A 26,079-nucleotide genomic window follows, 5' to 3' on the forward strand; every position below is an offset into this window, starting at 1 on the left:
CTACACTTTTGTATAATTTTCGAATGACTTGTGAAAGATTTTACGTCTCACAATAATTATATTTAGCGTTTATTTATTAAAATAATTTAATATTAACGGTGGCATGAATAATAAATGAGAGTGGCCTGACGAAACTAAGTATACAAGTATGTAAAGTTAGCACCTAAATTCTTATGTAATATATAGTTAGAATGAGCAGAACAGACGGTTCTTCGACACGTTGAACAGACGACCTTGATAAAGTTATCGGAAGACCATGAATGTAGGCCGCTTCCTACCGGTCCTCTGGTTTGGTGATGAAGACGATATAAAGATTATACAGAAAGACCGAAAAAAGCTGTTGTGCATGAGGAATCAAAATTCGGTTATAAGCAATTGTTACAAGTTAAAATCAAAACTCAACTTTATAGTTTTCTATTAAAAATACACATAGTAATAATCTTGGTACAGGCAGACCAAAGAGCCGACACCCCCTCCCCCCACGCCCCAGAGTTAAGTTAAAAGAAAACATCGTAGAAAACACGAGAAAAAGGGAAGAATATTAGATTATATTGGGTGAAAGCGCACGCGGAGATGGAGGGAAATGAGAGGTCGGACCAGTAAGCCAAGGACGCGGCCCTGAAGAGTATACACAGACCTGCATATGAGAGATGCTCAGTCATTTGTTAAGCGAGGCCGGATACACTTGGCGAGAAATGTTTTCCGGACGTCGTTTTGACTTACCGAGCGCTTCGTTGGCTGGGCTGCACATGGTTCTACTCCAGATATTCATGGGACACGGGGGATTCTCCGAGTAACTACATAGATTAAGCTCAAGGAAAGTCTCTCGTGCACCATTGACCTGGGAGTAGACCAGGCCGAGGTATAGTCACCGGCTGTTCCGTATTTGGCGCGGAACGAACGAATTGCCAGTTTCGATTTCAGAAAAGGTTAGAGAAAACATCGCCTCTGCGAGGTAAAACATTAAAGTTTAGAAATTACGGAAAAATAACATAAGTTAAATAGTCATAAGAAAGCAAACTAACCAAAAATTAATACCACAGTTTGAACTTGAAAGTAAATACTTTTAGAAGTATTAATTTATATCCGTTTTAGCCTAGTAAAGTTATTTTATATAGTTCAGAAACCTAGAAATGCCATAATTATTTATCATCATTTTTAGACATAATGAATATATTGGAACATGGCCAGAAGGTTAAAAGTCCAATTAGTCATAAAAAAGTGCTTGCACAATTTAAGTATTTTAATATAACATCAGAATCATTCTCAGAAACCAGCATACATTTTCTGAATGCGGGTAATGAGATATGAAGAGAACAATTTTTCAACTATTATTGTCTCTAAGCTTTTGACTTAACTCCTGATTTATCAGTTCATTCCTCAAGTCATTAGAATTTGAGAATGAATGGTAATATAAAATTTGAAGTTCACATTAAATATTTCAAGTAGGACATTGAAAAAAACAAAAGGTAAATTAAACTAAGTAAAAACAAAGATAGCACAATTTCAGTGTTCATAGAAACTTCAATACACTTACGTTTTTAAATTTAATTTACATACACATTAAGTAAAAGGATAAAATTTTATTTAAATCGTATCCAATTTCGACACGATTTCTGTTATTTCATTCTAATTCATACTTCGACCATTGTGAATACCTGAATGATGTAAAAATCGTATCGATGTAATCTTTTGTAATTAAACAATATTTAAAATTATACTAATAGTGTGTTAAAAATGGAAAGAACTTTTAAAAATGTAACCAAAACAAAACTCGTTGAAGCGCTTGTCTTATTATATATTTATTTTTAAAAAAGTGAGTTTGATTATTCACGATAATAAAGTTCGCTTAAGCTGGCAGCACTGCTAATCTTAATGCGCGTCCTATAGTATATCTATAGTTGTATATTAATCATTTTCCTTCCATTTTGTATAAATAATTTTGTTATTTGTGTAAGTTGGGAAAAAATAGATAACTATTGTTTTAAAGTGCAGTCTCACTGTAATTAAATACTAAATATTAACAATGCAAACAAATAGCGGTGCTAAAAATCCGCCGTGGGCGCGGCCTAATGTTAATACAAACATAACCGGGATAAATCCGCAAATAATGGATCCAAATACAATAATGACACAACAGAGTATGATGCCATTTCAACAAACACAATCAGTATTTAACCCCGGCATGATGCAGGCTCAAAGTGGAATGGCAATGCCTATGGCAGGACAGATGCAAATGAATCAAATGGCACAAGGTCAAATGTATCCAGGTAATGTTGTTGCATATCCAACCCCACGTGCTATGAACCCAGGGTTGTACCAGAACACTCAAACTAATCAAGCTCAACAGGGAACTGAACAGCGAGTCTTTACTGGCACAGTTACTAAGACTCATAATGATTTCGGTTTTGTCGATCACGATGTTTTCTACCAAACATCAGTCTGTGCGAAAGGTGTTATACCTAAAGTTAATGATCGAGTGTTAGTAGAAGCAACTTACAATACTAATATGCCATTCAAATGGAACGCAACCCGTGTACAAGTTTTGCCAAAAACTAGTCAAAATCAAAAATCTAATGTCCCTAAATCTAATTCATATAATGCTGTACCACCACCGTCTTCGAAAAAATCATTGCCTTCCCGTCGAGACGATCGTTCTTCGCGAAGAGATGATAGGGTAAGAAAACATTTCACAATTGCATAGCTAGAAATTTTTTTCTTGTATTGTTTTTAAACCCAAGGGAAAACATAATTCTCCTTCGGATTTTTTATTGTTTCAATTAATCTTCTTACTGGAACTACTTACTACTTAAAAATTGCATTAACTTCCAATATACCTAGTAATTTTACAGATTTTTTTAAATAAAATATACAAAGGATTTAGAAGGATGGTAAAGTTTTCTCTAAAACTAAATCTCTATTTGTTGTCATTTGATTAGTATGTTATATCTGCAAATGTTAACAAAGAGGCAGTCATTTGAAAGAATGAAACAATACAAAGACTTAGACAATACTTTTTTTTCCAAAAATAAGCACTATCTGGTCAAAAGTATTTCTATATATAAATATTTTGCTTTGACTAATCCATAAATCAGATCATATAATATTTTTGTATGCCTCCTAGTTTTGTATAGTTTATCTAGATATAAATGTATATGGGAAGGCAATACAAAAATTATAAAAAACATTCAGGGAGATGTCTCAATGTTGATTTCTATATTTGGTTGTTATATCTCAAACAACTTGCTGTCGGTTAAAAGTGGTGAAGTAGAGATTTGAAAGCTAATGAAGTTTCAATTTATATTGCTAAACTAGTCCCTTACTCAACACATTAGAGGAATGGGAAGATTAAGATCTTATATTACCAGTATTATATAAACAAGCTCAAACATATCTTAACATTGTAGGTACCTCAAGAAAGGCAATTTTCCCAAGCAAGTGCAACAATCACTGAATTCAGAAACCTTATATTAGACAAACAAAAAAAGAAATGTTTTTGGAGAACATCACAAAACAATTTTTTCCATGAATACTTTTAAAAAGTATTTTTATATCATGATAGAAAGATATATTTTTAAATATTTTTATTTATTTAATTCTTAAAAAAAAATTGCTCTATTGGAATAAGTATCCAAATTTTATGACCAATACTGTATCAAGTAAAAGAATCAATAATTCAGTGCGATTATTTCATCCCTAATCTGGATGTGCAAATCAATGCATTGTACTATATTTTGCATACAATATCAGAAACATTCAATTACTCTTAAATTGTTATAAAAATCTGAGTCCTGTATATTAAGTCATTTTTATATGAAAAAATATTGTTTATTTGAAAAGCAAACTTCAATTTATTTATAAATATTCATCAAAATTTGAAACAGATAATTTAAATTATACACACTTAAAGTTTTAAATTAAGTAATTGTGTTTTGAGAAAAAAACTTGTTTTTTAATTTTCAGAAAAGATCCCGTACAAGGAGTCGTTCACGATCACGAGATCGTCGTGACAGCCGAAATCGTAGAGATTCGCCACCACGAAAACGCCCTGTTATTCATCAGGCATCACCAGTAAAATATGTAGTACGTGTTCCCCGAATGCCTCTTGATATGTAAGTAACATTGATATCATAAAATTTATCTGAAAAAGAAAAATACTTTGTGTTCCAATAATTTTTTCATAACTTCAAGAAAAATGCACATAACAATAAAACAGTACAATTCATAAAAATTTTAATTATTTTATTAAAATTGTTTTTAAAAACAGGTCTCGTTATCTATCAAAACAAAGAATGCATTCACTGCATGTTTCACGAAAATGTGTTAGGTGGAAGAATAAGTTTTAGTATTTTACACAAATTAAGTAAAAGAAAATCCTCTTTGATTTAACAGATTATTATTGACCTAGGCAGAATTTCAATAAATAGTAAAAAATTAAAGATTGCATAGTAAAAATCAAAAACGCTCCAACATTCCTTCTTTGGCCACCCAGTATGATTGAATTGAATAAAGAAATTAATATTACATATATTCAATTAACACAATTGGTTTAGTTAAAAATTAAGTTATGATGAAGTTATGATTTCATATGGTGGAATTGGAACTGGATCATTCATACTAGGCAAAACCATCAACTGCCAACAGATGATGAGCTCAAGAAAGATAAAAAGGACAACTGTTATAACTGATCATCAGGGCTACAAATGCCAGAAAACACATATCTTAGCCAAGTGGATATTTGCAAGTAAAAATATTGATTAAGCTTTATAAAAAGTGTTAAAGCTTTTGCTGTATTTTGATAGGAATTCCCAAATTTTAAACTGCAATAAGATTATGTCACTCACACTCAAAATGATATCAAGTTACCACATAATAGAGTATTTGTGTATAATAATCAAAACTAAGGGAGCTCTCTTTAAAAATAACTTGAATTTGATTATTTTTCAGTTAGGAATTGTTATAATTAAGTAAGCTAAATACCATTAGGTCGTATGTATTTGAGGAATGGTAACTCAGCAGTAGAGGACTGAGACTTGCGATTATAGGTTGTGGATTTGATTCCTGGAATACAATTTTATATATACTACTCAAAACAAAATAGGGCTCACCATCATTTTGCCCCTTCATTTATGTGCATACATGATTAATAAATTTTTACAATTAATCAATGTTAAATTAGGGTTTTACACATTAAGTAAACACAAAATAACGTTTGAATTGTTTAATTTTATCGCAATACACTCAAATACACATTTTTAGAGAAAATGAGCAATAAGTAGACTGTCAATAAAAACTTTTAAAGTCACTGTTTGTTTTTAATAAACTTGCCAGGAGCTTTTCTTTAGTATCGAGTAGGACCTCCTTTGCTCCATATGCACTCTCTGAGCCTATCTGGAACACTCTCAATCACATGAGTGATGTTTTGGTCTGGTATTCGTTCCCAACAGAGTTTCAGCGCGTTTATGAGGTCCTGTTGGCTGTTAAAGTGGCTTTGGGTCTCTTTAAGACTTCTTTTCAATTGATCCCATAAATGCTCAATCGGTTTGAGATCGGGACTCATTGATGGCCAAGGTAAAACCGAGATATTGGCATCAGAAAGTGCCCTCTGAATGACCCTAGCTGTATGCGCATGAGCGTTGTCTTGCATAAACACAAAATTATCACTTACTCTTTGTGAATATGGGATGACATAAGATCGGATTACTTGCTCGACGTAACTGGCTGCAGTGACCGTCCCTTCGTTCAAGATCACCAGCTCTGTTTTGCCTAACAAGCTTATACCGCCCCATATCATCACACTCGGGCCCCCAAAACGATCAGTACTGTGCATGCATGGTTCAGTAAAACGTTCTCCTTCTCTTCTCCACACACGTACACGTCTGTCATCGCTAAAAAACTTAACTTAACACTCGTCTGAAAAGAGTACTGTCCTCCAATTGTCCATGGTCCAGTCCAAATGCTCACGCGCAAACCTCAAACGAGTTGCCTGGTGACTCCTTGTTAATTTTAAACGAATAGCACGCATCCTAGAATGTTGCCCGTCCTCGTGGAGTCGATTCCGAATGGTTTGACCACTAACGCGTGTGCCAGTAGATTGCCTTAGCCGGGATTGCAAGGTCCGGGCGGTTGTCGTGCGGTCCCGGCGCGCAGTCAATCGAATATACGGGTCTTCTTGAGCAGTTGTCGCTCGAATCCTTCCTGATCCAGGTCTTCTATCCTCACTACCTGTCTCCTGGAACCGCTCCCATACGTTTCGAATAGCTCGCCGTGACACACCAAGGCGAGATGCAACCGATCTTTGCGATTCTCCCTCTTGAAGCAAAAGAACTGCCCTTGTCGAAGTTTCCACATCCATATGACGACGAGAACCTGGCATTGTAATCGGGAATAATGCCAAAACGAAAAAAACACAGCTAAACAAAGTGTGATCAAAGTATTGCACTTAAAGCAAGACCTGACAACACAAACGATTGAAAATTTAAGAAATGGATAAATTTAAGCACTACTTTTTTGTCTACCCACTTGAAATCAACAAAAAAGTGAACTTTTAAAACATCATTATGAACTAATAAACATGTGTGCTAGAAGTGGTAGTGCTTCATTTTGTCAATGATTAGTATATGAGTTATTTATAAACACAATTAGAGACAAAGTTGCGGTGGGCCCTATTTTGTTTTGAGTAGTTTATAATTCACACTGTGCATTACTTATATAGGATTGCCAATGCTCACAAAAAAGTTTCTAGAAGATGGACAGTAGCATCCTCTGCATACCATATAATATAGTATCATTACAATCGCTAACCTGCTTGCCAAGCATGGCAATTATGGTAGTCCTCTCATTGATATCTTTGGGAGAGCCTATATTTTGCAGTGGGCATCTATGGGCTGAAACAACGACCACAATATATATATATATATATAGTAAACAATTTTGATATTTTTCAGACAAAAGGCTGACGTTCCTGGTCTGTCTCAGAGGTATAACAACTTATATATTCCGTCTGATTTCTTTAATGCACATGTCACATGGGGGGAAACTTTTCCACCTCAAGGACCATTTTCTCTTAATAATCCATGCACATATCACATAATGAGCAGAGAAGTTGAAAATCCTAATGAAAATGATAGTGTACTTGAACCACCAGATGCAGATTATAGATTTTCCGCAAAGGTATGTAATATCAAAAAATAATGTTGTAAGTGAATGTTATATATTGTTAATAAATAAAATTTATGATGTTTTAGGTCATGTTAATCAGTATGCCGACTTTGGAATCACTATATCAGAAATGTGGCCTGACTAAAGTTGATGAAAAAGATAAACGTTCCAGTAAATCACCATTACATCCCACACGTTTAATCAAGTTTCTTGTGGGACAGAAAGGAAAAGGAGGTGAAAATTTTGCTATAGGTGGACCTTGGAGCCCTTCATTGGATGGAGAAAATCCTCAGTCAGACCCTGGAGTTTTGGTGAAGACTGCCATTAGAACATGCAAGGCCCTCACAGGCATTGATTTAACTACTTGTACCCAATGGTGAGTGTCATCTGTTTAATGAAGTTCAGCCCCGAGTGCAGTTTTCCAGCTTTTGATACTCTGCTATGGATAAAAACTTCTTCTTTAGAATTTTCTAATTTCCTGTATTTTAAAATGATTACAAGAAGTTTTTAGCCACAGCCGATCTTTATATGAACCATGGTACAGCACACATTCATTATGTGAAAGTACGAAGTCCGTACATGGTGAATGGCGCGACTGACTGGATGCAGAGTGATAGCAAACAAATCAGCCGTTTGTTTTTCGTACGGGATGTGTCGTGTCCATGTCAGGAGTCAGCACATGCGTTGTGAGTATGGCATATTACAACTGAATTACCCGCGCAGGTACCGAATGGTGGAGTTTTACTACTGGCGGGAAGGCAGCGGCGGAAAATCGAGACTCGAGTGTGTGGTGTTGTTCCTGCCTGATGTGTGGTCGGCGCAGCCTTCGCGTATCGAGTGGACCTCAGTACAGGAGCGCTATAAAGCGGCGTGTGAAGCTGCGTTAAGGAAACTCGACGGCAGCGAGGCGCAGACAAACGCCACAGTCGACGCAGCGGAGCCGGTCGACGACGATCCAGCGGAGATATCCCAAATTGTTTGTTCCCAGTTTTGTTTCGTTTTGTTGGCAGCGTGCATCTTAATGGACGGAGACAGAGCGCCTGTTGCGAACATTCACTGGCGTCGGGCGGAATTCGCCTATGTGGATTATTTCACCCTTCATCCCATTTCATCAATTCGATTTATTGAAATAGCACATTAGGCAATTGTCTTTTTTAGTATGCTTCCTAAATTATTTGAGTAATTCTTCCATAAACTGTCTAGCTGTTCCTTAATTTCGTATGTTATTATAATTATAAGAAATTTTCAGGAAGATCCAAGTGCAGACGACGGTACAATAACAATAGACGAAAATGATGAAGAATTAGAAGTTAAACCAGAGCCAACACACTACTCAAAAATTAATTTGAAAACTATAAAAGTTGAACAGCTGCGACAAGAATTGAGAGCTCGGAACGTTAGTTATAAAGGTATGAAGTAGTTTATATTGTTATCATAGATTGCTTCAAAATATTAAGGAATCACTGCACTCAACAACCCACATGGTAATATTGTGATTTGACTTTTTCAAAGTATTACCATATAGGTATATATAATCTGAGATAAACTGGTTTATTACAAAAGGGTTTAATGACTATTAATTCCAAAAATTAGTCATTCTTTCATAAATAAAAATGATATTTTATTGATAAAATATAAAAACACAATATGCACCCATTTATGGGACAGATCTTGTGAAGTGTGTCGACCTAAACTACTACCCCACAGGGATAAAGTGCAATTGTTGCAATAGCTTTTGGATTTTTGGTCTTAGAATAAGTAAATACTATATAAGGCGCAGCATACATTGCAACTCTGTTTATTGGGTGAAGATTTTATTTAATACTATGTGTGATCATGCGTCTGTCTCGTGTCGAACCCGCGATTTATGATATCAGGCCAAAGTCCTTAAATAATCATACAACCACTTCTATACTAAGATGATCATAGAATGAAAGACTTGCAATTGAATTACTGTTTACATGTGAATGTACATATACACTACAGGACAATAGAAATGTCTCAGAATATGATATATTCAGTAAAAATTCTAAAATACATGTTTAATAAATATATGAGAGAATTAAATTTTCTTTAAGAAAATAGAGTGTAAATTTCATAATATAATTAATGGTAACAGATAAATTTATTTGCCTCAGGTCTTCGAGCACAATTGCTGTCTCGCTTATCAAATCTTATCAAAATAGAAGAAGAGAAAGAAGGCAAGGATGAAGATGTGATGGAGTTAGAGGATGATGAAGTAGAACATAACCCACAAAGTATCGGTATATCAGAGAAAAAAATTGAAGATACCACATTTGAAAACAAGGAAACAGTGGTGGAAATTGACATGAAGGAAAAACCATATGAGATTAACATACTTGAAGAAAAAGATCAAGAGAAAGAAGATAAGGATAAAGAACCCAAATCTGAAAAGGAATTAGAGGAGGAAAAGAAAAAGGTATATATATTTTTAGTTTATCATTTGGATATTATTAAAAAATGTTGGAAGTTATATTTTCACAATATCAAATGTATCCATCTGTCCTGCTGTTAATATTACATATTGAAAGAAATTTGCCATTTAAGCTAACTTTGCAAGCCACAATGGCACTTAAAGTTCATTAAGTTTTGTCACTAACATTACCATTAAAAAAATTAATTAATATGAACAGAATTAAATCATATTATATTTTGTTCTAGTTGGACAGGGAGAAACAAACTATTAAAACAAGGTATGAACTGCCAAGTTCGCCACACATTATTGTACACCCCTCCAGTACCGCGAAGAATGGAAAATTCAACTGCAGTGTTGCTACACTTTCACTTCTTCTAGATTATAGAATTACGGATAATAAAGAACACAGTTTTGAGGTGAGCTGTGAAGCTTACATTTTTATATTACTGCTGATTAATTTCCATATTGTTAATTTTGTTTTTTTTTTTCTTATTAAACAACGGCTTATATAATTATTATAACATATCAATTTATTGACATAGTTGTTGCATGAATACATCACTTTAGTTAATACTGCAAAAACATTGAATTCTTTATTTGGTTACCTGCATAAAATTCATCTTCTTTAATTTTATCTATTTTTATCTCTAACCAATCCCATTTATATTTAACCCAAGTTCTTCATATATATTTTTAATAAAAAGTATTCATGAATTATCTATTTTTATTTATTTATTACATTATTAGCTGAAATTTTCTCTTACAGATAGATATAAATAGTTGTTATTAGCCAATGTCGCTAAGAGAGCAAATATTTGTACATATATTAATTTTTAATAATAATTTTCCAGTTATTTGTCTTTGCTGAACTATTCAATGAGATGCTTATGCGGGATTTCGGTTTCTACATTTATAAAACACTGTACACTCTACCTGAAAAATCTGAAGATATTAAAGAGAAAGATAAAAGTGATGAAAAAAAAGATGAGAAAAAAGTAGATGATAAGAAAGAAGACAAAAATGTAGACAAGGAAAAAAAAGACGAAAAGAAGGACGACCGACGAGATTCACGCAGACGTGAACGGAAAGTGAGTGTCATTTCTTTAACGCAAATTGTTTATCATTTTAATTTTATAGTTTTCCAGTTTTATCATTATCATTTCTACGTACATTTCTAATAAGACTGGTTCGAAAGCAACCAGCATGTTGACCTTATCAAGGTGATCTATCCACCATGTGGTTGGCTCATAGATTTCTATTAGGTCTGGTTGGAAGCCTATATTCAATGGCTTCCAACAACCATAGCTAAGTCATCTCTCCATATTGTGGGCGGACGTCTTATGATGCGCCGATTCGTCTGTACTCCAGAACCTCAATGCCCCCTCAATGACCGTCTGTTCTGTACTTTGTATGGTCTTCCTATAGGCTATGTCGGTAATTTTTTCGTTACAGAATCAAAGTATTCATGTAATAACGCTGCAAAATATGTAGTCCAAATTTATTACTAATCGTAAATTTGACTACTTAAGAATTACATTTAGTATTTTAAGCCTTTATCCTTGAAAATGGGGTGTGTAATAGTTACTGTTAATATAATCGTAACTATACAAACAGAAAAAAAAAAACAATAATACAAACAGTATTATTGTTTTTTTTTTTTTCTAATAATATAATACATTGATACTTTCAATTGTGGTGTTAACTATTTTATCATATCATTTTTTATGATGATGTTAAAAAAAATTATTTTTTCAGGATTCTCACAGTGATGACGAGCGAAGTAGTTCGCCTAAACGGAAAAGTCGCGGTGTGGAGTTACCTCCCGACCCGTACTTATTGCTGTCCCTCGTGTACTTTGATACCTCTCGATGTGGAATTATCACTAAGAAGGACCTTCAAAACCTGTTTATGAGTCTTGGCTTGCAATTATCAAGATCACAGATTCGAGCCGTACTCGAGAAAGTATGCATTAAGGATAACTTTAGTTATAAGTGAGTATTCACTAAAAAGTTATTTCATGACATGCTTATTATATTACACACAACAGTTCAGTTGAGTACAGCAATGTGTATTTAATTAGGTAATAATAATTGCTTTTTGTTTAACGCAGGACACTCGTTCAAGCTATCAAAGATCTGGCTTCGGGTACTTCGGAAGCAATTCAAGACCTTCCTCTCGAGACAACCGTAGTCGCAAGTGAAGTGCCGCCGCATGTAAGTCTAATCACATCTAGAAAAAGTAGGCAGTAAATGTACCATTTGCTTCACTATTACAAAATATTAATTAAATAAAACTGAAAACAGCTATAACATTTTTATGTTACTCTGTTTTTGGTATCTTGTTATTTTTCTTTATGTTAGGCTATTCTTGGCATCTGTAAATTTTTTTACATCTTGTTGATTTTTCAATGTTACCCTATTTTTGGCATCTGCAAATCCTTTTACATCTTATGTTTCTTCATGTTATGCTATTCTTGGCATCTGTAAGTCCTTTTACACCTAGTTAATTTTTTCAGATTTTCATCTTAGTTCCCATAATAACCTATTTAAAATGTCATAATATATTGCGTTAATAAATAGGTTTTTCGAGCTTTTCCATACGACGGGATAAGTACATATGTTTTACTTTTAACTGTTCTCTCTAAAAGGGATATAAAATATTAAGGGCAAACTATATATGACAAACGAAACATGCCTTTTGTTAAATTTTATGTAAGAACATTTATTAATATTAATATAATTCTTAACACAGTTTTATTATATCTCTATTTTCTGTCAAAGCTAAATAACGTTCGGCAGAAATAACTTTTTTTATATATTCATTGAACCAATTACCAATGTTGTTTGATAAAAACACAATATACATAATGTGCCAAAAGGGTGTGCAAAATTAATTATAAACTATAGAAATCATTTTATATTTCATGTTACACAGACAATGTAATAAATTTTAGTTTTGAAAGGGAAACATGTTTTATAGGAGACATTTGAATAAGTTAAATGTATTTGTACTGAATATGCATAAAGTTAATTTATTTTAAGCAGTGAATGATCATATATAATTTTTATTTTATCAATACGCAGGTTTCAAGTTATTTTATACTTATAAATGACCATTTCAAATTTGATTTTAGAAATAAATTTTTGAGCATATTTCTGGCTCGATATTATCACTAATTCACTTTTTAAAGTATAATAACACCATTATTTTATTAGTTAAATAAATGAGTATGTTAGTAGTAGTGTAGTATGTAGTTATGTAATGTAATGAAAAAAAAAAACTAGTGACAATTTTTACTTAATGGTATATGAGAAAATAAATATTAATACATTGTTTCTTTATTATTTAGATTGCCGAATTGGAAGCTACAATTGCAGCAGGTAATAGGGACCTGCTTCCTCTATTTGGTAAAGCAGTCGACCAGTATGGAAAAGAGAAATCAGACACAACAGATGTCACAGATACAGGTAATATTAAATTATGAGTTAACCGAAAGACGCTCACTGTAAGGCATAGGCCTCGTCAAAGGTTGCCACAATAAGTAGCGTTTTTAGTATATCCCCACGTAAATATCTTTGGGGAAGACCTGTGTCTTGCAGTGGGGGGTGTCTATGGGCTGAAACGACTACCTCTTAAATATGGATTTTTGTATCATACCAAATTTAAAGTAAAAGAAATAAAATCTAGTATAATTGATTTTTTTTTTCAGGTGTAGTATTGTTTAAATCTCGAGTGGTAGATATAGGAGCGTTAGTAGAGCAGGCAGCCAAGGCAGCTGGAGAGCGAGCGAAGCTTGAATTGGCCCTAGAGAATGCCAAGGCCGCGCTAAAAGCCGCCCGAGCAGCGGCTGCGTCCACACAACAAGCGGAACGAGGCGCTCAAAGCCAACTGTCTGATCTTAACGCGCAATTAGCAGCGGCAAAGGCTCGAGTCACGTCATTAACAGTAAGCTATTAATTAATGTGTTAGTTATTAAATAAGCCAAAACCTTTTTTTCTATATGTCCAGCAGAAGATGACATACAACTGAAATGATATCACAAATTTAATATTAAAGCTATCAGTGAAACTAAGATTTCCTTGATATATCAATATTGAATTTAGAGAATGTAAACAAATAATTATAACTTTAAAATAGTAACTGCAGTTTAAACAATGTGACAATGGAATATATGCATATATGATTTAAATTTACAACAAACATTAACAATTTTTAAATTTCTGTCTAAACAGATTATTGTAATGAAAAACATGTATTAAGCTATATATATCATAGAACACACCATGATTAACAAATAGTTATTTAAAAACACTGATAGACAAAGTTTATATTGAGGACTGTGCAGCAAAAGTATTAAAATATGGATTTTACATTTCAAAAATGCCAAAATAATAAACAGGACTCGATTAATCAAATTTGCTACATTATATTTAAATTAGGAACCTGCAATAACTATTATAATAATTTATGAACCACTAAATATGTAAAATAAATTAATTACAATTATCTTAACAAATTAAATCTATGTGATATGTACAGACATTTAAATATGATTATGAAAACACTGCAACAAACTACAACTTGTACTACTAACTAACTAAACTTGTACGTACTACTTTAACTACTACTACTTGTAAAAAAACAAGCATTTTAAAAGGCAAATTGAAAATCACATGTTCATTATTTCAGGCAAGCTCCAAAATATTTCATTCAACATTAAAAAGTATCCAGGCTAAAGTGGAAGCTGTTGTCAACATAAAGTATGATGATGATGATGTTGTTGAAGTTGTGAACGGTCCATCCAAGTAAGATTATCTTGATTGAATTTCACAAATTATTTATATTATATGGCATTAGAGTACTTTTATTATTTTTTTACTTACTGGTATTTTTACAGGGATAATAGAGAAACAGATATAGAAAAGGAAGAACGAAAGTCATTGGATAAAGTTAATGATAAAGAAGGAAAGAATGAGTCAGATAATTTTGATGAAGCTGATAAGGAAAAAGAAACGGATATAATAACTACAGAAAATATGGATCTTGATGATAAAGAGTAACATTTTAATTGCAAGTAATCTACTGCATATACATTTATTGCAGTGGTAAATACAGACTGTTTAAAAGTACTGCTAGAATTATTCTCCAGCCATCAAGGTGACAACAGTGCATTGCATAGACTAACATATAGTAACTTCTCTGTGTAAACATTAATTCTTTTGATTTATAAAAGAGTAAAACTAAAAAAGAAATTATATTGCAACTTAAGGAAATAAATGTCATAGATAGAATAACTAATGTCTTTATTAAATTAAATATTGTACATAACTAGAATATTGATAAGTAGTAAATTAACAACTAGAAGTAATGTTTGTAAAATTTTAGGTATTACCATGATTAATTTTGTATTAACAAAAAGTATGTAAGTATTGCATTTACAAAATAGAGTAAAGTGGGAAGGACGACTTGTATGGTGGACATGTTTCGGTATTGTTTGTTTGGTTGTATATGATGTAACATGTCAAAGCCTGTGCTTTGCGTGAAACTGTGTGTTTGTGTTGATTAATTTCTTTAAATATTTGAAGATAAGTTGATTATAAAAAGATTGACCAGAGATTCTCAAAAAAATATTTATTATTATTTTCATTGGATTATCAAAACTTAATCGTGGTTTTGGAGTTACTGTGTATTTTCACAAAACTAATTGATTATGAAACTGAAGTTATTTCTATAAGTACAATTCAGTTTCAAAAAATTAATATTTGTTCACCATGATTAATTTTTTGGTAAGGATACATCATTTGTTACTGAACTTAAAAATAAAAATTCTTTGAATATATTTTGTTTTCTTAACATAATAAGGCAAATCTAACTTCCATCATGAATAGACACTTACAACGAAATATGTGTGGCTTGTTTTGTAGGATTCTTTTTGTTCTTGTGTTTTTCTATTCTTCAGAGAAAAGCTTTCTACCGTTTAACATAATTATTTATAATTTCAAATTCCAGCATTAAAGATTAATTAAAAATCAGAATTCAATTTATGCGTCAAATGAGATGAGAACTCATAGCAAGTTTTTCAGTGATTTCTTATAAAATATGTATTTAGGTTATTCCACTTGGCATACGATATTACGTATTTGAAACGAGATTACTCTCTAAATCATTTTACCCGTTTGGTAGTTATCCATCAAAATTATTATACATTTAAAAAAGCTCTAGAAATAATTTCATTAATTCAATCATCCTGTATATATATATAGATATATATGTTTTTTTAGTATAGATTATGATATACTTTTATTAACGTGTAAGTACCCTCTTAAGATAGCACTTTCAAGTGCGGTGACTCTTTTTAGGGTTCTTTTAAGAATTTACTGACATCAAGTGTTCTAATTGTTTCTGGTTTGAACTTTGTTGGATGCTGTGTGTGGTGACTGTGCTTCATTTAACAGTTTGCTTTTAATAGTGCATATTGTTCTGATACAAAATGAGTGATTTACCAGCAATTTTAAAGGCTAAGACAGTAACTATGACCGTGGAGGGGCATTCTTACCGTTCAGTCGGTCGCGCATTGGGTGCATCGAAATCAGTGGTTCATCGCGTTGCTTGACGCTACAGGACGACTGGATCTTACGTGCGGAGGCGTGGGTAAGGCAGAAATCGTTCAACCAGCGACGAAGATGACCATTTTATCGTCTTACAGATTTTAAGAAATCATCGACTAACTGCTGTTCAGACCCGAATTCGATGAATGCAAGAAGTCCGTTATCTAAATGTAAGACATTAATGTTAGCGAGGACACAATGGCCTCGCTTATCAGGGAAGACGATACACTTCCTAAATTCCTTATCAGCCTTAGTAAGAGAATTGCAGCACATATAATAAATAGGAATAAAAGTAGTAAATTGTAAATAAAATAGATATATATGTGAGGAATAAAAATATGCACATAAATTAAATGAGGTAAAACAAAATCAAAATCGTAATTGTAAAAACTAAGGAAGAAGGTGATAGATGAAAGATATTGGAAAAGAGGGAAAATGGAATGGAAAGGTAAGACAGGCCAAATGTAGAAAACAAGGAAAAAAATGAAAGATCTTTAGATGCATGGTAGTAGAGCGCAAAAATAAAATAAGATGTGAAAAAATTAATAAAAGAAAATAAAAGTCTCTAACCCATAAATCAGTTAGGGGTACGAGAGGCCCCTAATAGCAGGGGCCATTTAAAAAAACCTAAATGTTAGTGAACGTACAGTAAGAAAACTAACTGCAGCTGGGCTAAGATCTTATGTGTCAGCGAAAGCTCTAAAACTCGAGACATCGTGTAGCAAGATAAGCGTTCGCGCGAGCGTCGAAACTGGACAACTGAGTGGAGCCACGTTTTATTCACTGGTGAGAGCCGTTTCTGTGTTAATTCGTAGATGGACACGAAAGGATGTGGAGATATCGAGGAAAACGCTATAACCAAACCAACTACCGAAACTGTCATACGGTGGAGGGTCAGTACTGGTATGGGGTGCGTATGTTTGGAAATTTGCATAGAATTAGTGATCATTGAAAATGGATCACTTACTGCGGCAACGGTATGTACCAGACAACTTATAACCCCATGTTAAGCCTTTTGCTCCATTCATTGGTGAAGATTTCATTTTTATGCACAATAACTTGCAGCCTCATACTGCTCACATAGTGAATTGGATACCTTTATGAGGTTTGTATAAAAAAAAGGAAATGGCCTGGTCGCTTATCATGAATCCCATAGAACATGCCTGGGGCATTCCGGGAAGAAGAGTTCAACCGCGTAGGTAGTTCATGATTTAAAGCTCGCATTGATGGAAGATTGGGGCAATTTGCCTCGAGAACTAATCGACAATTATTTTGAATATAAGCAAATGTATATAATCGTATATACAAGCACTAATAACAGCTCGCGGAGGCAATACTCAATATTGATTTAATTTTTTTGTATTCATCTTAAAATTAAACCGATAATAACTGAAAAGGGAAAATTCACGAATAGCTGTTTTTCATAATTTTAACATAACCTTTCAAAAATAAATATTTAGCTGTTTATTTAATTATTATTTTTAGTTATTTGAGCAGAGGTAATTATTTTCACCTATTTGTGCCGGCGTTGCTCACGTGCAGAGATAGACTTGTACTGAAATGATAACGCAATAGCACCGCTTAGCGTATTTGGACTAGAAATCTTGAAGCGTTAGGTTAAAATGCCATTTTCTTTTTACTTCATATTTACTCAATTATCTTTTATGTATGTATCACTTTGTATAGTCAAGAACTCATCGGATCATGGTTTTAGGTGGATAACAGGTGTTAAGAGGATTGTGAGTTAAAAATCGAAATAAAACAAAAGAATAAGACTACCGTCATTTTTATTTGTTACTTGACAACAGACTGCCCCAGACTGTATGGCCAATTAGTTCTAGAATAAATTTTACTATTTGTTTATATTAAATTAGCAAAGCAAATAAAACTTATTCTTAGATTTTATTTCTTTTATACCCATGCAATTCACATTCTTCCATAAATATGTTTAAACTTATAGGATTAACAATATTGCTACTTATATTCTACAACTATGTATATCTCGTGAACTTTTAAAGACCAAAATCATTATACATATTACAACATTATACATTCTTTGAATATAAATTATTTAATACAGTGATTTTCCCATTAATTTGAAAATGTTACCAAGGTGATGAATAAATAATTTTACGAACTCTGCACTATGCATTGATTTAAACTTATTACTCTTAACTACTATTTACTAAACATAATGTTTCTTTATAGTTATCCTATTATAAAAAGCTAACAATCTGCTTATTGCAAATTACAAGGTTTTTAAAAAGTCCTTCTTTGTTTTTATAATTATTCGGCGGATTACATAAAAAGGTTTTTATTAATTTAATTGTCAGTTAACATCCAACTGTTGACATCGAATCCGATGTTAAAGTTGAAATGCGAAATATTTAAACGCAAGGTTCGACGTAGTTTCCGGGGAAGAGACCAGTGACGCCGTCCATAACACCCTCCCACCAGCCGTCATCGTTCTTCTTCAGAACGTAAATGACGGCGCTCTCTTGAAATGACAGCTCATCTTCTTTATCCGCGTAATAATCGTAAATGGCTACCACTGAAAAAAAAATCGCACATTTTTTTTTAATTCACACCAAGGGCCTTACAAAAATAAAGGTAAACATAAATACATCGAAATGTTTTCTATGCTCTTTAAGAGGTACTAGGTTTTAAGATAAAAAAAATTAAGCTTGGTAATGACAAAACAAAATCATCTTAATTCTGCAATTTAAATACGTGAAACTTGTTGTCGAATCATTATTTGATCATTCATGGTCGATCATGATCATTATTGTCGAGCTTGCCTAAAATTAAAAGTGAAAAGTACTATAACTATTTCTCCTTGACATGTAACAGCACCGCATGGTTGACACCACATAGTTTGGGCATTTTACTTATTTGTGTATACAATTGGTTAAAATGGATGTTAAAATATTTCTCTAAACAATGTAATTTAATTATTTATTCAAACTTTTGTGCCTACCTAAATTGTGAAAAAGGTGGTCTTGATTATTCTTTTTTAACCGGGATAGTACCGATATGAATGAAAAACTTTATAAATATTAAAGAAATACTGTATTTTTAGTAAATTCTTGGTTAAAATACGTAGCGATGATGAATTATGAGTGAATATTTTAAATTTAGAGTTTAAGTTTAATAAAATATTGTAGTAATTACTTTAACACTACACTTTCTATTCATATAAAATAGTTAACGTTTTTATGAAATTAAAGGACAAAAAGAGTTAAAATGATAAAATTGTATGTACCTTTTTCTATGTAGTTCTTTGGTACCCAGCCAGGCAAGTCTTCTTCATCAGGTACAATAGCAGGAACCGCGCTTGAGTATGGAGTATTCATTTTGTTCTATACAAAAACCAATAAAAATGTAATTATTTGTCTGTTGTACTAAGTAAATTCATCTTTTTTAGATAATTTATTAATGAAAGTTTATCAAGAAAAAAATATTTTTGAAAATCTGACCATAGAGAAAAGTAACACTTTGGAATGAATTGACAACATTTGTGAAAGTGATCACCGGACAGTTTATTGTGGTCTCTTTTCTAATTGTGGTGCATCTGTAGCTTTATGTTATCTTTAACGCTATTATATTGGTGTTTAATTAGGTACTAGGTTCTATCAAATTGGGCTCTTCTGGCATTCATTTGAATACTGTGTGACCGCTACAGTTGAAGCAAGTCGAGTTTTTTTTTAGACATTACTATGACTGCTGTCCAAATGGTATTTTCATATTCTGCAGGTTTGAAATATCAAGGCGCAGAGGGCGTCTGAAACATTTATCATTCTTACAGGTGGTAGACTTAATTTGACGTTAAGAAGAGATGTAAATAAAATTAATAAAAAAAATTCGTTAAGCAAATGATGGTTATTTGCCAAATTATATGATGAGATTTTTCTTTATTTGAATTCGAACGGTTTTATCACAATGGTTTAGGTTGTGAAAGATCCCGAACATATAATGATTTTAATTTTTTATGTATCATATTGACGCCCGTTGCAGGGCCTCCCCAAAGGTCATTAAAATGACCTGTCTCGTACTCTTTGCATCTATGGGCTCTTGGTAGCCATTGATTGTGTTTATAAAAGATTAATATTCACGATGTGTCAAATAAAATGGATATTATATGTGGACGTACGTGCGCATGCATGTCATGGGTGTGGGCGTGGGCGCGGTCATGGGCGAGCTCATCGTCAAGTGGCGGCGGCGGCAGCGGTGGCGATACAGAGCCGCCGCGCAGCGATGGCCCACCCGATGATGACGACGCACGCTGTACAAATGTGTAACAAATTTCGTTTTATGAGACTAATAAATTATATACAATTTGTATATATATATACATATATATCGCCAGTATTACAAAAATAAGATTTCTTACGAAAAACAATTGTTATAAATGGCGAAGCTCAAAGTAAACTACTTGGTCGGTCTGATGCATGAGAACTGCGGATCAAAGGTCTGAATTTGCATTCGCAGTGTGGGGCAAAACAGGTGAGGAAAAGAAATGTTGGTATTGCAATACGATGTCCTTGTCTACCTTACCTTCTTCAGGGATGTATGTGGTAATCATCATCCATAACTAAAATATATTTGTCGCCATAGCCAAAGATAGATCTGCCGTGTGATGGCTGAAAAGAGCCTGTATCTTAACAGGTTATTTTATACTAACGTATATGCTCTCTTACTTCCCTAGGCATCTGGGTGATGCATTCGGGGAGTCCGTTTCTGAGAAGGCCGAACATAAAAACCTTCCTTTAGGAGGAGAAGGAGAGACATCTCCCCTGTGACTACCCCCTGCAGCGGCCATCGCCAGCAGAACTGCAGATGTGTGAAACCGTTCCCCTCCCCATCCAATAGAGGAAACTCAGGGAGGCTTAGCCGAAGTAATTTAGAATTTCCTTGCCCACGCAAGAACAGGTAAGCTAAGGGCCTTTCCATCAGGTAAAGTAAAATTAAGATCACATTACATAGCTATAATAATGGATTAAAGTTAGTTTCCTTTCTAATTTTCCAGGACACGAAAATTTAAAGTATATTTTTATACACTATCATGGATGTAAGAAAAAATCAAGTACCGACAAGACTAGCGTGAAATTAAACATTGAATAACTAATTCTCACCTGTCCGGGGAGACTCATAGAGTGCTGACTGTGTTCACCATCAGATCCAATTAATGGGGAAGGAGGAGCTGCAACAAAATGATTAAGAAGTATTCAAAAAACTACACATTTTATAAACGTTTTGCGGAAACAAACCAGCTAATTTATATCTGAGTGTCTTGGAGTAAATCAGACTAACTTACTCCAAGCTGATCTAAAGAGGATTTAAAATTCTATTTACTTTAGGTATTAGCTTAAGTTGCATAGTTCCATGGTAAATCTGTTAGCATTCTGGATCTTGAATCCAGAGATCCGAGTTCAAACCTCGTTGAAACATTGTCTTAACTATAACTTAATTGACCCCAGTCTGATTGTGATTCTAATAATAAACCATCAAAATACTTACGTGGCATACTCGAATGTAAATCTTGTTGAGAATAATTAGAATTTGATTGATGCTGATTTGGATGAACCATGCCAACCTTAACAAAAAAAAAAACATTAAATACAACAATAAAACAAGTTTTATAGCTTACTGGAAGAATTTGTTTTGAGAATAACAGCATTTTGCCGTAAATAAAAAAATGGAGGTAATGGAATAATATTAATCAATGTAGATCAAAAATTGGGTTAAGTGGATACAATAGTAGAGCCAATTTGTCTTTCACATTAAAAATGTACCCAATCAAATTATTCATAAATTGTGATTGTATTAGAATATACTATTTATTATTAGAATTCAACTGGTCACCATCAAATTCATATTTTAATCTATACATTTTTATTTTATTTAATTAATAGGGTGTGCTATTATACATTTATTGACAGTCAATGTGCTATACATTCATCCCTTTAAGTTTTTAACACCTATAACCAATGCCCTAGTATTTATAAAATTTTGTACCTGTGGCTGTGCTACTGGAAGTGTGGAATATCCTGGTGGACGTCGCGGATAGTTAGGTGCATAGTGTGACGGCACTTGCGGCGGTGCTACTGCAGGAGGAGTGCGATATTCGCGGGAGGATTTACCTATTCATATACAAAAGTCTAACATAAAATAAACTTTTAACCATACACTATCACATATACATTCTTATCACAATATAAACTGTGCTCCAAACATTTTTCATTAACCTCTGGTTTTGGACCAGCATACCGCAATTTCTTTGACCAGTGTGTTGTCGGTACAATGCTCAATTACTCAACGCTTAATTGGTCTCATGAGGACCGTAGGTCACCCTGAAGGCAATAGATATCAGAGCTTTGCTACAATACCAAATCAGAAATGAGGAAATCGACGGAAGAACCAAAGTCACCGACAAAACATGGATAATTACTCGTCTTTAGTGGCAGTGGACTGTCAGAGCGAGACTGGTGATCGTTGCGATATTGGGCGGAGCCCTATACCTTGCAGTGGGATAGACACCCACTGCAAGGTTTACATAATGATGATCCAGAGGAACCATAGTGATCTTTTTTGCACATAGTAGATAATTGTATGACAATGATGATATGTAATTTTAACAGTCAGGTGTAAATTGGTATTTGCCTGACTAAAGGGGTTTTTAGGTCCAGCACCTTGGAATTTAGACCACAATCTATATATGTTATTATTGAGTAGCAAATGAAGTACCTACCCAACACTAACATATGGACATTACATACCAATTTGAGGATGTTCCTATATTTACCCACTAATGATTATGAACTGAAAACTCTGAAACATGAAGGGATATGACTAATATATGTTACTAGTGATGACTAATAGCACTTATTTCACTGCAGTAGTCTCACATTTCAAAGCTAACTGGCAAATTTACATTTTCTCATAAACATGTATGCTCAGGATTTCTATGAGATCAAAGCACAAATAAGGAGAACTATAAAAGAACAAAAGTGACCAAAATAGCAGAACAGATTAACAAGTTAAAGTGGCAATGGGTAAGCCACATAGTGTATAGCACAGATGGATACTGGGTGAACGAATGAAGACAATGGACCAGAAAGTTCCACATATATGGCTGAAATAATGACAAAGATAAGGTAAAAAGAAATATCTCAAATATTGCAAAATTTGTGTCACTGTAATTGAAAAAAGAATTCAAGCTACACCTTTTAAGATGATGAAAAAAATTACCAAGAGTTCCACGTCCAAGAGTACCAGTATTTGAAGCAGAGGCTGCTCGCACCGCTGCTGGAGGTGTAGGAGGTTTTGTTGTAGGAGCAGGCAAAGTTGCAGAACCCTGAGCCGATACTGAGCGACGCCCTCTTGGTGTACCACTTGACCCACCATTCCAACGTGCTCCATGACCAATGTCATCCAATGCTATAAAAATAATTAATTTATTTAGACTTTTAGATTGAGAATATTACTCACTGCTCATTTACAAATAAGAGTTAATAAATATATATTCTGTAGATTATCCATATTCTGTAGATTAATTTTGACAATGGCTTTTGAAAAAGAAACACAAACCTGGAACTATGATGCATTTAAAAATACTTTAAATTTTTAAATTAAAATTATAACATTTTTTAAAATAAGACATGCTGTTTTGATAGACTTGATACATATTGTTTTGTATTCAAATTCAAAATATCTTTCTTGTTTGCTCTTTCTTCGCATAGGCATTTAAATCAATTATTTTAACATTATTTGTGATATGCTACCACCAGTTGACAAGAGATGGTATGAAACTTGACAGTTGATAAACTAAATAAAAAAACTTCTAAGATATTTGAAATTTTTTAAGAAGAAATTAAGCTTTAGGAGTTTTATTTTTTAATTTTTGTATTTATCATGTGTCTGTTATTTATTTATTATATAAGATTTAAAATTATAGCACATAAATAATATCATTAAAAATGCAAGGCAACCCTTAGAATACCAATTTCTTTAAAGACATTTCTTAGGTAATCTCAAGCTTTAAAGTCACCAGTGTACCTTTTTACTTTTTTGGCACTGTCCTATCGTAAAATACAGAAATATGGAGTCAAGCTGTATTGGTCTTGGCTAATAATCTTGCTTTTTTATTGCAATTAAAATTGATGGTAGAGCTGACAGCTACACCTATATATACACCATATATATATATATATATATATATATATATATATATATATATAATATAAAACAAAAAGCACTTGGTATCAAAAGGAAAGTGAAGAGTAAGTTCTTGGATTTACTAGTACCTGTTCATTTCTAATTAAAGCATTAGGGCTGTCTTAAAAAATATTATTATGTATATGATATTATCATATGTATGTCATATTATTATGTCACATTTGTATCTAATAACAACTTCTAACTAATATTTTGATGTAAATTAATTTATTTTATATCATAAGCATTTACCTGTATAATCAATACTCTTTCTTACATATTTAATAGGCTTCTCTGGATTCGCAGGTGCAATAATTTTATATTGTCTGGGTGTCACTTTGTTTGCAGTTAACACACCGATCTCTCTTCTAGCAACTTTTTCTTTATGTATAGCTACTGTTTGAGCAATGTGATTCATCTGACCCTCCATCTCTGCCAGCTGCATAGTTTGCAATTCTAGCAGCTGCAGAAAGTTGTACGCAAGAGTATTTATTTGATAGGCGACACTAGCTAATGATTGGGTTGTATAGTTTTTTGTACTTTCTAAAGCTAGTCTTTTGTTTTCCGACTGGAAATAATTAGCTTCACAATATTCCGCTACACGCTCGAGGTTTGTATGGCTATCCGTTAAATGGGTTCGTCCTTCAGGGATTTCCGTTTGCAATAACGCAGCGAGTTCGGCCATTGTAACACTAAAAGAAAAATACTGGTTAAAACTATGTGAGATTCAGTAAATTGAAGTAGTTTCAATAAAATATAATTACATATTGACAATCCTTGAGAAGTAATAAAGCTTTAAACTTAATTGTGTATCAATTGCAATAGTCCTAAAGAGATATGAAGAAATAATTCATTTAAAGTTAAACAATTTCAGATATCTGTATTTTTTACACGATTTCAATCTGAACTGCCTCACTTAGCAATATTAAAAAACAATATTTCTAATATTCAGTAATCAAACACCACTGTAGACTTTCGTATTGACACAATCGTAGATTCGACACCACCCATCTACATCTATAGACAATACCGCAATAAATACAAGCACATCACAAAAGACAATGCCTTTTTGGAACTACAGACCTTTTTTTCTATTAAATTATAAAATAAAAAAATATCCTAATAAATTTTAAAATTTTATGTTTAACTATTAAACATTATTTTATTTAAAAAAAGTTGTGTATAATCTTGCACTATTGTAATTGTATTTTTTTCTCAACCTAATAATTGTGCTACCATTGGTGGAGAGATGAAGGATTAGAATCACTATTTTAAACAAAGCTATAATTAAGTTATATATTAAGGCGATTGAAGCTACGATAGTTACTACTACTGCTACGATAGTTTTTGTTTATTATATGCTGGCTAATAACTTAATTTTAAAAATTACTTAAGTTTTTGATAAAAATACATTTGTATCAAAGATTAAGAAACTAACGTATTGTACAGATTTAAAACTATTGTTAAATATAAAAGCATTTTTAGGTTCAAATATTTTTACTAACAAAACCTAACATCATTCTTATGCGAATGACTGTCTAATGCTATTTGTTTACAATAAGTTATTAGACGACAACACCGAGTAAAATACGGTTTTTTTCTTACGAAGATGTGATTGAAAACATGGTTGGCATAACAAAATGGACTTGCGACAAAAAA

The 26,079-nt window shown here is 32.9% G+C and overlaps 2 protein-coding genes across 2 annotated transcripts; one reads left to right on the plus strand and one right to left on the minus strand.

The window, feature by feature from the left end:
• The first annotated feature begins 1,899 nt into the window (after positions 1 to 1,899).
• On the plus strand, positions 1,900 to 15,388 carry LOC137931579 (cell division cycle and apoptosis regulator protein 1-like). Its single transcript, XM_068775021.1, has 15 exons — positions 1,900 to 2,677; positions 3,964 to 4,112; positions 6,948 to 7,173; positions 7,248 to 7,537; positions 7,885 to 8,137; positions 8,411 to 8,570; positions 9,300 to 9,601; positions 9,844 to 10,014; positions 10,450 to 10,686; positions 11,354 to 11,589; positions 11,709 to 11,811; positions 12,948 to 13,065; positions 13,308 to 13,543; positions 14,288 to 14,403; positions 14,496 to 15,388. The coding sequence occupies exons 1-15, from the start codon at positions 2,027 to 2,029 to the stop codon at positions 14,656 to 14,658; spliced, it is 3,411 nt and encodes a 1,136-aa protein (XP_068631122.1). The 5' UTR covers positions 1,900 to 2,026; the 3' UTR covers positions 14,659 to 15,388.
• A 3,096-nt stretch (positions 15,389 to 18,484) lies between these two features.
• Positions 18,485 to 25,426, minus strand: Abi (tyrosine kinase Abl). Its single transcript, XM_068775060.1, has 9 exons — positions 25,185 to 25,426; positions 24,673 to 25,126; positions 23,455 to 23,643; positions 22,222 to 22,346; positions 21,724 to 21,799; positions 21,339 to 21,406; positions 20,357 to 20,488; positions 19,469 to 19,565; positions 18,485 to 18,757 (listed from the first exon to the last, which is right to left on the minus strand). The coding sequence occupies exons 2-9, from the start codon at positions 25,103 to 25,105 to the stop codon at positions 18,594 to 18,596; spliced, it is 1,284 nt and encodes a 427-aa protein (XP_068631161.1). The 5' UTR covers positions 25,106 to 25,126; positions 25,185 to 25,426; the 3' UTR covers positions 18,485 to 18,593.
• Between the last annotated feature and the right edge of the window lie 653 nt (positions 25,427 to 26,079).

This window comes from Battus philenor, unplaced genomic scaffold (assembly GCF_028537555.1).
Source record: "Battus philenor isolate CCGP_79_NKW_IND1 unplaced genomic scaffold, ilBatPhil1.0.hap1 SCAF_8, whole genome shotgun sequence".
Lineage (NCBI taxonomy): Eukaryota > Metazoa > Arthropoda > Insecta > Lepidoptera > Papilionidae > Battus > Battus philenor.

Bases quoted from the DNA above. Each gene is read 5' to 3' on its own strand.
- LOC137931579 (XM_068775021.1), top strand. From the start codon at position 2,027: ATGCAAACAAATAGCGGTGCTAAAAATCCGCCGTGGGCGCGGCCTAAT. The intron at 11,812-12,947 runs GTAAGTCTAATC...TTTATTATTTAG, and splicing joins CAAGTGAAGTGCCGCCGCAT to ATTGCCGAATTGGAAGCTAC. The intron at 14,404-14,495 runs GTAAGATTATCT...GTATTTTTACAG, and splicing joins GTTGTGAACGGTCCATCCAA to GGATAATAGAGAAACAGATA.
- Abi (XM_068775060.1), bottom strand. From the start codon at position 25,105: ATGGCCGAACTCGCTGCGTTATTGCAAACGGAAATCCCTGAAGGACGA. The intron at 21,407-21,723 runs GTAAGTATTTTG...ATTTTGTTGCAG, and splicing joins TTTACATTCGAGTATGCCAC to CTCCTCCTTCCCCATTAATT. The intron at 20,489-21,338 runs GTGAGAATTAGT...ACATTTGTACAG, and splicing joins CTATGAGTCTCCCCGGACAG to CGTGCGTCGTCATCATCGGG.